At 37.9% G+C, this 12,475-nt stretch overlaps 1 protein-coding gene across 1 annotated transcript in view; it reads right to left on the bottom strand.

Annotated features, from left to right (window-relative positions):
- The window catches only part of ANO4 (anoctamin 4), a 111,719-nt gene extending 101,525 nt beyond the window's left edge, over positions 1-10,194 (bottom strand). The window contains exon 1 of the mRNA XM_042889934.1: positions 10,125-10,194. Within this exon, the coding sequence (XP_042745868.1) occupies positions 10,125-10,194 (70 nt within the window). The remainder of the gene's footprint in view (positions 1-10,124) is intronic.
- Between the last annotated feature and the right edge of the window lie 2,281 nt (positions 10,195-12,475).

The raw sequence follows: 12,475 nt of genomic DNA, 5'->3' as shown, positions 1-12,475 counted from the left end.
CCAGCCTGATTTCACTCAAAACCACACGCACAATCTTCCACCGGTTCTCCGATTTAATACATGGCTATTCACAAACATGCCTCCACCAATACAAGGAGAAAAAGAAATGCACCTGCAAACAACACAGCTTCTACATAAGTGGTTACAGGAATACTTTCTTCTCACATAATCTTCATGGTGTCAACAAACAGAGTTGAAACAGAGTACAGTTGCTTCTACCCACCTCCCTTTCCTTTGACACTCTGCAGAAGGAATGCTGCTTTTTTTTTCCAGAGACAAACAACCCCTATGTGATAAGTCATGGAATGGCCAACTCAGTGATTCCTGATTTACTGGTGGACAAAGGCTTTAGATGAGCAGGTGTTTGGACAGGTCATTCTTCTGCATCCTTTATCTTACCAGTGTTCTCCAGTACAACAAACTGGAGTATGTGGTGTTGCTGTTGCTTTTGGTTGGCTTAGGCACATCTTTCTTCCATTAACAGCCGCTCATTTGTGCTTTATTGGTGTTAGATCCCACTGACTACACCCTTAAAAGGTCAATACAAGACTTTTCTCTATTTATTCAGACACTTTAGTTCACCTGAAGTTGCATTTTAAATTATAGCATTTACTCTGGTGCGCTCTTCAAAGCGGTGAATAATTAGGACACTTTCTCCTTTATTTATTTTGAAGGGTCTGTACTAATTAAGTTTAAAAAAAAAAACATTAGATTTTTAAAAAAGCATTTCATTTTTTACAGGCTGGATGGGAAGACTTCTTCTAAACCGGAATTTTATTAAAATGGTGTTTCAGACAAGCAAGTTAAGAAGCAAGGTAGTTAATACGATGTTAATGTTAAACAAGGTTTCCCACTGCAGTGGGATTTTTGCATCTACTTAAAATCAGACGGAGATTTTGCATCTACTTAAAATCAAGAACATATTGAGGTACTTTGCTAGATGAGAGCCTTGTTATGCGTATTACCTAGTATTACTCAATTAGCAAAAGCAGCATTTCAGACTTGGGCTTCAAAAACAAAAAGAAAAACAAAAACTTTCTTTTTTTTTCCTTGCACAGTAAATACCTGGAGCCATACTTTCAAAGCCTGCACATTTTACACTGTGACGTGCAAATGATGTTTGCACACAGACACTCTCACACTGTGACCTGAAACTGAGCATAAGCAATTGCATGTGCAGAAAAATGTAGAGTTTCAGTGCCTGGCACCAAAATAGAGGACATGTAAATAAGTTGGATGGAGAAAATGATTCCCAAACTACAATGAGGTGTTCATATTTATTCAGTAATTTTGAATGAAGGTAATTGCTGTAACTCAACAAGGCAGTCGGGTTACTTGAAGAATTTTACTACTTAGGCTGTGCTCATCAGTAAGAAAAAAAAATATTTAACTCAGTTGCCTACTGAAATTACAGTCTTTCTTCTCTGTCTTCCCTCAATTCCAATCAACTCAGCAAGTGCAAACAAATGTTTTGTCTACAGCTCGAGAAATTTCTGCAGAGGTAAATTTGTAGCTGCAAAGCATGTTTCTGAAGAGACAGCTAGGTAGTGCCAGCACATGTGTAACTATATTGGCAAACTGAGAATATCTTAAAGGTCTATTTTGCTGTTTATACAGTTTTCTCTAATTTGAGATACTTATTTTACCTGTGTAGGACACAGGATTTGCTTCTTACATCTACAAAACATAGTTCTGCAAGAATACCAGATAATAATGCACAGTGAAAGAAGCTTTAAAGACTTCTTATTTAAATCAGAGCACTCTATCTTAAGAGCATTAAAACACAATATGTTTCAAAGACTGAAAAATTTGGGTGCCCTCTGGAAATAACTGCAGGCCTTTTAAAAGACTCTGACCTGGTAGATTGTCATATACATCCACAAATACTTGGGGACTTGAATATATCTCCTGATAGGCTTAACTGGCTTACTGCTTGTGTTAAAAAAAATAGTATATTTTGTCACCGTGAGAATCAAAAGCTGAGCGTGAACATAAAAGAATGCCCCACTTGTTTTAACTGTGCCTTGAAAGGTAGTGGAGTGAATATATATGCCTACTTCATATATACTTCTATATAACACAAGGAAAAAGAATTTAAAAACCCAAATCATTACTTAGCATGAAGAACCTATGTCATAGCTGTCTCTGTACATGGTCATGACAAGCGTATCCTACTAACAATACCAGAATTATTTTTGAAAGGTAATGGAAAGCTAGTTTCCCTTTACATTCCAATACACTGTAAGGAATAATAATACACCTTATTATGTTAACACAAACTCCCTCTTTATCTGCCAGAAGCAGCAATAGTGAACACAGAATTTCTAAACACCTAATACTATCATATTATCACAGCCTTAAATATTTTTTAAACGTATGGTGTCGGTTCTGCCCTATGTTATACTTTAGGTGAAGTCAGAAACAGAGAAATCCCTTCACCCAATTAACTACAAAGAAGTGGGATATCTGCATGCTCTCTCTTTCTGTCTCTCTCATGCTGCCTGTGCCTTTCAAACAGACAATCATAGAAAAAAATGGATGGATAGCCCTTGGTGCAAACCCACATCTTTAAAATCTCTCCTGACAAAGCAGCCTGAACACCAGGTTATGGGGACAGGATCCTGCTAGCCCTCAGCCTTCAGTTCTTGCATTTCAACAATTTCCAATGCCCATAACATGCCTTTCGCATGGGGATTATCAATTCCAACAGTCTGCACTTACCATCAGGAACAAGGAATCTCCTAAGCAGCAAGTATAAACTGGACAACAGTTCAGGAGAGCTGATGATCCAGGTCTTCCATATGTACATGCAGCCAAATCATTGAACTGTTGTGCAAAAGGACACAACATCCATCACTATTCTCCAACTATTCCCTTACATACGACTGAATCTTTTGAAAGCTGAAAGGACTGAAATGCCCACCCAGAATCCACCAGAATACCATGTCACATATTTCTAATTCCCAATTGCCTGAAGACACATGGCCCCTGTGCAAATCCTTACACAGTCAGTAGAGGGGCATTACTGCACAATGAGCCTTTAAACTACCCCCCCTAGAAGCACTTCTTTTCACCAATAACGCAAAGAGACAAGGAACCAAAGTGTGTTCTACTGAGAACATATCTAATCTTTCCAGTTGCCACAATATATGGCATAGGAATCCATGAGAGACAGTCTAAAAATGGCACAAACCATTGTGTACAACAAAGAAGAGACAGACAATGCTATACAGTTGCATGTTGCAAATGAGAATCTAGAAAGAAGTCTGAGATCTAAATGAACTGAGCAGCTCAGCTCATTCTATGTTACTCTCATTTGTATTAAAATGGCAGTAGGAGTGATTATGTTTTAGTTCTGCAGCTTTCTTTTTACACTGCAAGTGCGCATACAAAGACATAGTTATCAAAGATCACTATCACATATGTTCAAACATTTGCCTATGTTTGAAAAATCTAATTACTTGTGAATGATTAATCCTTCAGTTTATCTCTTTAGCAATATCTTGAGTTGTTAGCAGGCAATCAAGGAAGGGAAGAGGGAGAAATGGCTGAATGAGCCATTCATTGCAAAGAGTTTGCCCAGTTCTGAAGTCAGTAGTATACTGGTGAGATATGCAGAAAAGCTGGCCACATGGGTGTAAGAGGCATGACCTAATTAATAGATACCTTTAGTGCACCAAAGATTACTTCATTACAGCATGAAATATCAAGATATTCAGCTTCTCTGCAAGGCGGAGTTTAATGCAACAATCAATTATATAGACTTACATCATATCATACCCTATCACTGACTTCACAGTCTAAATACATCCTTCCCATTCATTCTCTCAGAAGGCATCCCCCAAAAAATTTTGGGAACTTCAGCTGTCCTGAGACTGCTGAGAAATGACTATAGCATAGAAATATGAAAATGTTTATCCTAAATGCAGGATGGTAGAATAGAGTTGGATCCAGCACAGGATCCTATTTCTGACAGCAGATGCTTACACAAAGGGAGTATGAACAGTGTATGGACATACCATAGAATCATAGAATCACCAAGGCTGGAAAAGACCTTCAAGATCATCCAGTCCAACTATCCACCTACCACCAATGTTTCCCAACTAAACCACGTCCTTTAGTACAATAACTAAATGCTTCTTGATGACCCTATTTTACACATATCTGTTTCTAGGCTGTCTCTTCCAGCTTGCACAGGTTTAGAGACTTCTGGAGTGGAAGATTTCATCTAGACAATGTTTAATGTCTGCCAACATCTCCCAGTGTCCTTGAGGGTACCTTCAAACAGCAGGAACCCTATTCCTAAACCTGGTGCAGCGAAACCTTCTTACAAAGACCTGTGATCTCCTGAAATTACCAAGAGCAGACAGACTGCTGAAAATGGACTATTTTCAGTAATTAGTGTTAAGCACAGACTCTTTTGCAAGCAGTAGGAGAGCATCTGAACCTCAAGGGTCATCATTTTCAGGCATCCTGGCAGCATAAAGGGTCTTTAAAGTATGTGAGTTTTTATTGATCTTTAAAGAGCTTCCAGTTTCCTTGAAGTTCAGACTACTTCTTCATGCTGTAGTATACAACAGGTGCTAAATTCCTTCTCTATGCTAAGTATTCTCATAAGGTTAGGCCTAAATAAAGTAATAAGCATAGTGCTGTCTCTTTTTGCTCTAGTAAACAGCCTAAATGATATCAATAATGGAGATCTCAGAAATGTCTTTCATGCTCTGCTAGACCTCCGAAGCACAGCACGGTCTAGAACTGGGTAGTCCAAGAACGTACCTAGCAAACATCATGCCTTCACAGCGTTATCCAGCATGTGGACAACACATCTGCTTCCTGAGACGTTCAGTCACTTGTAGCACAGGGAAGGGCAATAGTCTGCATGTCCCAAAGGGAATTTGTTCCTTTTTTGGAGCAGATCAAAGATGAGGCCACCTTTGCTTTGCTGCTACCCTTATGCCTGCTGTAAGCTGTGATGCTTTATTTCACACAATTATTTTTAGGCTTGTCACATCTGTACCTTGCAGTAGTATGAATTTTTTGTGGGGTTCTGATATAGCTGCACTTAGTAGGCAGTTGGGCTTGTTGATCTTCAAAGATCCAAGTGAACTATACTGCTCTGTCCTATTGTATTATACTAATCTACTTGCTCAAGTAAGTAGATACAGAAAGGTTTAAAGAATGAAGCACTGGGCTTGGGGGAGAGGTCTTGCTGTCCTTTGGATGGTGTATAACCAAGATGTTATAATCACAATATAATTGTGTATAATCAATAGATATCAAGATGTTATAATTGCAACATAACCAAGAGAGTAAGGCAAAGCAGACAACGATCACAAAAAGAGAATGAGTGGAAGAGCTTACCCTTGGGTTGAGCTCACCAGAAGATACCAAGAGAGGTGATCTCCAGAAGAGATCCTTCCCCTCTGGTAGCCAGCTCTTAAATAGGTCCAGGAGGAGTGCAGCCTGGCTCCACCCCTTCCGGCAGCACAGGTGAATTGCCTTCAGCTGTGCTCCTCTGGCTGACTCATGGCTCACCTCAGGTGATCAATCAGAGGTTCAGGCCGTGACTCAGCAGTTCCCATACAGATGGCAAGAAACCCTTTGAGGAAATTATCACCGAGCAGCTTTGTTACAGACAAATTAATGTTCTGACCTTAAAAACATTTCTGCTAAAGCAGAATTTAGTCTGTTTCGTCTTTTGACAGCCAAAAATCTTTCCCTGGGATTTTTGAAGCATATTTTACATTTGAAATAGAGACTTATGTAATACCAAGTCGTACTTAATTTAGAACTATATCTAAGAAAAATCATTAGCCAAGCATTACAGGAACATACTGACTAATTATTCAAGGTCTCCTTGACTGCTTCCTAGATGATAAACTCTTTGTTTTTAATAAAATGGCTCTCTAATTTTTCAGAAACATTTTATTTATTTGCATTTTATTTAAATCTACTGTCTGTTTTCTTCAGCAAAATTAGTACTGTCAAAAATATTCTTCATTGTTTTAAGACAATTATGGTACACCGGTCTTAGGACACTATAACCTTTTCTTGGGATCAGCAGTATTCCCTATTTGGTGCAAAGTCACATCTACCAGTTTCATTCCAGATGTTACACTTTGCAAGGAAACCTTATAAGGGTGAAATGATTGAGAACATGCAGAGGGACTGGCATTTTGCAGCTTTTGTGAGCTAAATGCATGACGTAAACTAACAGCAGCTCTGAGAGCTGAAATTGGAGGGTGAGCTGCACTGATTCTAAAGTAACCATATATAATTGATTGCAAGAATGAATGAAAGATCATTTTACAACAGCAAACAGGAGGCTGATCAAAGCAGGAAGGGAAAAAATGAAGTATTTGAAAAGAGATGAGTTTAAAAATACATTGCCAGAGAAATAGAACACCCTCAAAGACACCACTTAAAATTACTAATATTAGTTTTGAAGTTCCTTATTGAGGGCATGCACAGATCCCAGGCAGGATCAGTACTTTTGTGTGTCAGGCACAGCACAAACCGAAATGCAGGAGGAATGAAATTTGAGCCTAAACCAATTTTTTTAAAAATAAATAAATAAAAGAGAGAGCGTTGAAAAATATCCTTTATCCTCTAGATTTTTTTTCATTAGGAGCAGGTGTTTTTGAATAAGTGGCTTCTGCCCTAAGAAAAGGAAAGCAATGAATGAATTGGGCTGAATGACTAAGCAAAGTGACAGAAGATTTCAGTCTCTTCGTCATGCACTATCTAGTTCAATCTTTAAACCCAAAGTAGCCCATAATGACCATCTGACGACCTGCCATTCAGCCCAGGGACAAAAGGTCCCCACTGTAATTGCAGCCAACTGCTCGCCCCTTTAGCAGCTTTGCAGAGGTTCTGGTCACCAATAGTCAGGAGAAACTCTCCCTGTGTTCAGAAGAGAATTTCCAGCTAACACTTGAAGTGCAGGTGTAGGAAAAAATTTGTTTGGAGCATTGAACTTGCATCCTATTGAATACAGGTGTAAATAAAAAGAAAAGTTAAGTATCTGGAGATGTTTTTTTGATATGAATCAAGGTACTACTGCACTGGGCCATTTCTTGTGAGTATTCTATTTTTTGTAATGCACAAATAAGATTAATGAAGGGAATGTTAAACTTATTTGAAATCTGCTTCGTTTTTCTATGCTTCATTCCATATGAGAGAAAGTTCTCATATACACCCACCAGAAAACACTGAAAAAGGCTGTGTCCCTAAGCATGTTATACAAGCAAGATAACAGCACTGCTGCCAATGGGATTGTAAATTTTCAGGTGAGTTGACATCAGTTACTCCCATGCCTTACATGCATTTTCTGCCAAGAAATATTTTCATGACAGAGCTTTCTGGCAGAATTATTTGCAGGAATTTATTCTTTTAATCTGAGGGAGATGTATGCCATACGCCTTGCCAGTCAGCAAAGAACAGAGAATGTGATTGAACCAACAAATCATATCTAACATACATATTCTGAAGAACACTGAACACATACAAGCATGTACAAATTTTATGATGAGGAAAGGATATCTTTTGCACATTAAATTATCAGTTTGATAGGGCTCAGTTCTAGCTTCCTTGATGATTCAAAGTTCATTACATTGTGACTAAGCTCATAAAACATACATTTCCTCTTTTGCTTTAATTTTGATTGCAATAGTTTCAAGATCTGCACATTTGTTCTTGCCTCCTAGAGTCAATTGTTCTGTTGGCCAATGTCACTACTTCTTTCTTATTTCATGCCCAGCAATTACAAGCATAAATAAAAATTGTGCAATTGAATAAGAAATAAAAAAAAAGAGAATTCAAAAATCAAGAAAAGAATGCCAAAAGCAACATGCATCTTCCTTTAAAGATTACAACTTCTATATTGGGTAGTATTTATGTTAAAAGCCAAGAGACTAACAAAATGTTTCTGTCACTGGGCCCCAATGACCACAGTAGCCTTCCATCATCATTCCAGAAAACTGTAGGTGTTCCCTTGCCATTGACCATGTAAGCTATTTTACCTGGGTAATTTATATATGTCAGAATAATGATCACTCTGAAATACCAAACTATTTATAATGTACAGCATTTCATAAGGTACTGCCATTGGCCAACTAGTGTACTAGGAAGATTTTTTATGTAGTTAGAGCTGATAATTTCTTGCTGAATAGAAACTAATAACATATGATTTCAGTTTTGTTTTTTTTTCTCTCTCCTAATAGTTCTACTTATTACTGTTGTTGACTGACCATAATCTTTCTAACAGTCTACTTGAACACAGCTTTAACGGTTGTAATTCAAATCAGACACAGAAAAATTTAGTATTCTCAAACAGAAATGAACAATCAGATTCAAATAATTTCAGATGAAATAATGACATTGTAAGTTGTATAAAATAGGATTCCTGCCATAAAATCTATTTTTGAAAGTCTGCAGCCCTCAAGTTTCTAGGTTCTATTAACTCCTGTTAACTTGAGTGAAGCTTATGATAGAAAATGCCTCCTTGAACTAAGCCACTGAGAATGTTCTCTGAAGGTTATGGATGCTTTTACTGTCTAAAGCACAGGATATGATTGACAAAACTAATCTCATATGACTGTACTGAAAGCTGAATTCCTCAGAGAAGCATCATCCAAATGATGCTCACTAATGAACTCCATTTTAGGAAACCTCCGTGGTCTACATAAAAAGGGATCTTCTTCTCAATCAAAAAACAGCATATGTTGCTTATGCATTATTTAGTGCTAATGCACAGGCCATATCTATTGACATATAGGTGTAGAACGTGTAGCAGCTCAAAATTAATGTGATTAGCATAACCTACTGTGCATGAACAATACGCTTGTTTCACAAACTGTGGTGCTGTCTTTTTTAATTGATCTTTTATCATGCTGCAGTCTTTGTAATATATATTGAGCAGCAATAACGTATGCAGTAGTAGTTTCTGTACCTCAAAGACAAAACATGGAAGCTAAAAAAAACAGGACAAACAAGTGAAGAGAAGAACAGAAATAAACAAAGAAAATGGTTATGAGTCACCGTAAATTCTTAATTAACCCATGTTGACAAAGGCTATTGAGTCTGAATAGTATACGTATGTGAAACTCATGGAAATAGAGCTACATAGCAAATCAAAATAATCTAAACTTTCAACTTGTACAAAAATTAAGGAATGCCCCAGGTCTGCAAGATAATGGAAGCATACTGAGGGTTTGTAGGCAGAGAACTCTGTCTCATACAAATGGACTCTGTCCCATGGCACCCCAACTTCTGCTATGGAGGCATTATCTCCTTTCCTGGGCAGCAAGGGTGGAAGATTATCAAAACCCCTCAATATAAAATCTACAAAACGGACCTCATGGGCAGTCATAATTCACTGTACTCAGGATAGAAATTAAGAGTTTAATTTTCACTTTGAAAAAATTGAACATGGCCAGCACAAATGCACTACTCTATTCTAAAAAAAAAAAAACAAACAACTTCTGAAATAATTCTGGTAGTTAACATAACAAGGAATGAATTCATGATGTCACTAAGAATTTGATAGTACCCAAGAGACTCAGGTTTCTTTTAAAAAATTTCATTTTGCTAACCAGTTAACACAGTTTGCAAAATGTCCTACAGATTTAGAGATTTGTTTTCATTCTGGCAGACTGACTTTGGTCTGCACTCGGCATTGTGTCACATCTTTAGTTCAAAACCAACGTTAGTGTCAAATACAGAGTTCCATAGGGATGCCCGTAGTCTTTATAGCATTGCCATCAGCTCATGGCTAAAATAAAGTGTATAGAAAGGTTGCAGTATGCAAAAACAATAATTCAATTTTCTTTCTGCATTAACATTTTGGATACCACTATAGATTTGTTTATGGTTGTTTTTTTTTAATGGTTTAAACCTGTGTTTTCATTCTCTGTGTTCAGCTGTCCCAACTCTTGGTATTCCCAGTGCAATCTGTAACTATCAAAAACACAGAAAACATACACAGAACATCAATCTATAGCTCTGATGATCAACAGACTGATCTTTATGCACGTGTGATCTAATGCTACTGACACCAGCTTCACAACGCAATGACATACTATGCAAGAAATGGAACTGAAAAAGTGCCACATCAAATCTGTTACCTGGCTGGTGGGTTTTTGCTTTTCCACCAGAGGCTGTTGGATTACTCGATCCAGCTGATGAGGCTTCCATGCTTATTGGCCTTCTGACTTGTGGTAATGAAGGGTGCCCAACCACAGGTGGACGCTGTGACACTGGGTAGCTTGCTGCAGTCCTCCGCTGACAGATTTGCACACGCTTTTCAGCCCCATGAATAGATAAACTTATACCTGTCAGGAATACGAATTAGTACTGTTAGACACAAGAGAACAACACAGAACAACTAAGGTAAAAAGGTACAAAAACTGCCGCATTTAAAAATGAAGTTATAAAAGCTTTCATAAAGAAAAAATAAAAAAGGAGGAAATAAAATTATAAAAACATGAATTTTCTATGAAAATAAAAAATGTAAACATCTTTACTGCTGCTGCGCTGCAGATAACAGAATAACTGCACTAACAGATATTTAAACTAATACAAAGTCATGGTTTACTGCTGTACTGGCCTATAGGAGGAATTATCTTCCACTCCTTCAAAAACCACTCAAGTCACACAGGCCCATAGTAAAGAGGTAAGTACTACACAGATTATGAAGTGACAGCTTCGTGATTGATAGACTAAAACTTGGCAGTGATAGGTTCTTCTCTTCTGAATATCTGCATGTACCAGAATGTCTCATCGTATGGAAAAGACACTAAGCTACACAAGTAGTGACCAGTTTTTATTAAAATGATCTGTTTTTAGGACAACAATAGTTCCATAAGCAACAATAACATGACCTTATGCTTGAAAACCTATTCCATTCTCACCAGTTCTGAAACATCTTCTGCAATGCTGGAGATTCTTTCACACCAAACATTCTCAAATTTGTCACATTTGTCACAGATAATTTTTAAATAGAAATTGTTTTCTGTGACGAAAGAGGCTTTACTTTTCCACAGAGAATAACAAAGTTGACATTTTCTATCTGCTGTATGCTCTCAGAAAGAAATGCTACTTTATGGCAGAAAAACAACTGCTTCTGACTTTCTTATGTTCACATTAATGCAATTGCAGCAACTTGAATTACTGACAGCATCCTCTGGTAAAAATCTTTAGCCAATCATCTCTTTCAGGCAACAAAGCTGAACAATAATTCTACAGTGCCATTTTATGCTTAATTTAATTGTGATTCTTATTCCTTTCATCAGCAGCCATTCTTTGTTTAAAAAAGAAAAAGGAAAGTCTTTAAAGCTATATCTAGGCAAACAGAGAAGCAGATAGAAACAGAACACCCTAAGAATCAGAAACATGTAAGCATGTGAAGAATGAACTGTAAAACTGGTCACTCAGGTAGCACTGACTACTCTACACATGTTAGCAAAAGGGGTCCTCCACTGTCATTCCCAAGACTGCCTCAGTGACACCAGTCTTCCAGTTCCACTGAAAGTCCATGTGACATAAGCGTCCAGATCACAGAATAGGTTTTGAAACTCTGACATCTTAATACACTTCAATACGTAACACACTACTATGGGGAAGAGAGCCGTTACTTTTGTAGGTAAATGGTGAAAACAGTGGGGTTGCACACATGAAGAGAGGCTGTGCAAATTGCTCTCCTCTGAGATGGCTTTGTGCATTTAGAACTGAAGCTGCGTGCTCACTACCTGATTTTGCTGCACTTCATCAGAGCTGATCTCCTGCAGGAAGTTTAAATGGAAGTGCTCCTATGAGCAGCTGCTCGCATACCTCCTGGTTACAGAGCTAATGTAACCACTGCCTGTTTCTAAGGATCGTTGGAAGCACATCTTCATTAACACAGTCAGCAAACCCCAGTCATTTTATTCAATTGATTCATCTTGTGAAAGGCAGTGTAATAGTCCACACAAGCAGAATAACAAGTATGCCTGGACAACACATTTGTTTGAATAAAGAATTTAGTTGTAAGAAGATTCAAACAGTGAAATACAAGCCCCACCTGGGGCTTTCCTGTGCAGTTACTAGAAGTTCAGAGTAACACAACTGATCAAATTCTTCTGCAGTTATCCCTAAGGTATTGCAAAAAGTATTCTTTTAACATCACCACTGACTGCTTTATCATAAGAAGCAACCAACTCTGAAGTTTGCAAGGGAGTTGAGGTACAGCTCAGTGAAACATGTAACTGGCACAGACACACACTTACTGAGTGGACCTCAGTAAGGGTATATCTTAATTTGGTCACAGAACAAGGCCTCTTTTTTAGAAACTGGTTGCAAATATACTGTGATAAAGGTGACCAAGGAGTTGGAGCACCTCTCCTATGAAGAAAAGTTGAGGGAGTCAGGCTTGTTTGGTTTGGAGAGAAGAAAGCCCTGGAGAGACCACACTGTGCCCTTCCAGTACTTGAAAGGAGCT

Source organism: Lagopus leucura, unplaced genomic scaffold, assembly GCF_019238085.1.
Source record: "Lagopus leucura isolate 7727_CA_CO unplaced genomic scaffold, USGS_WTPT01 Super-Scaffold_100159, whole genome shotgun sequence".
Lineage (NCBI taxonomy): Eukaryota > Metazoa > Chordata > Aves > Galliformes > Phasianidae > Lagopus > Lagopus leucura.
The sequence above is the reverse complement of the archived record's forward strand: the minus strand, read 5'-3'. Positions and strand labels throughout refer to the sequence as shown.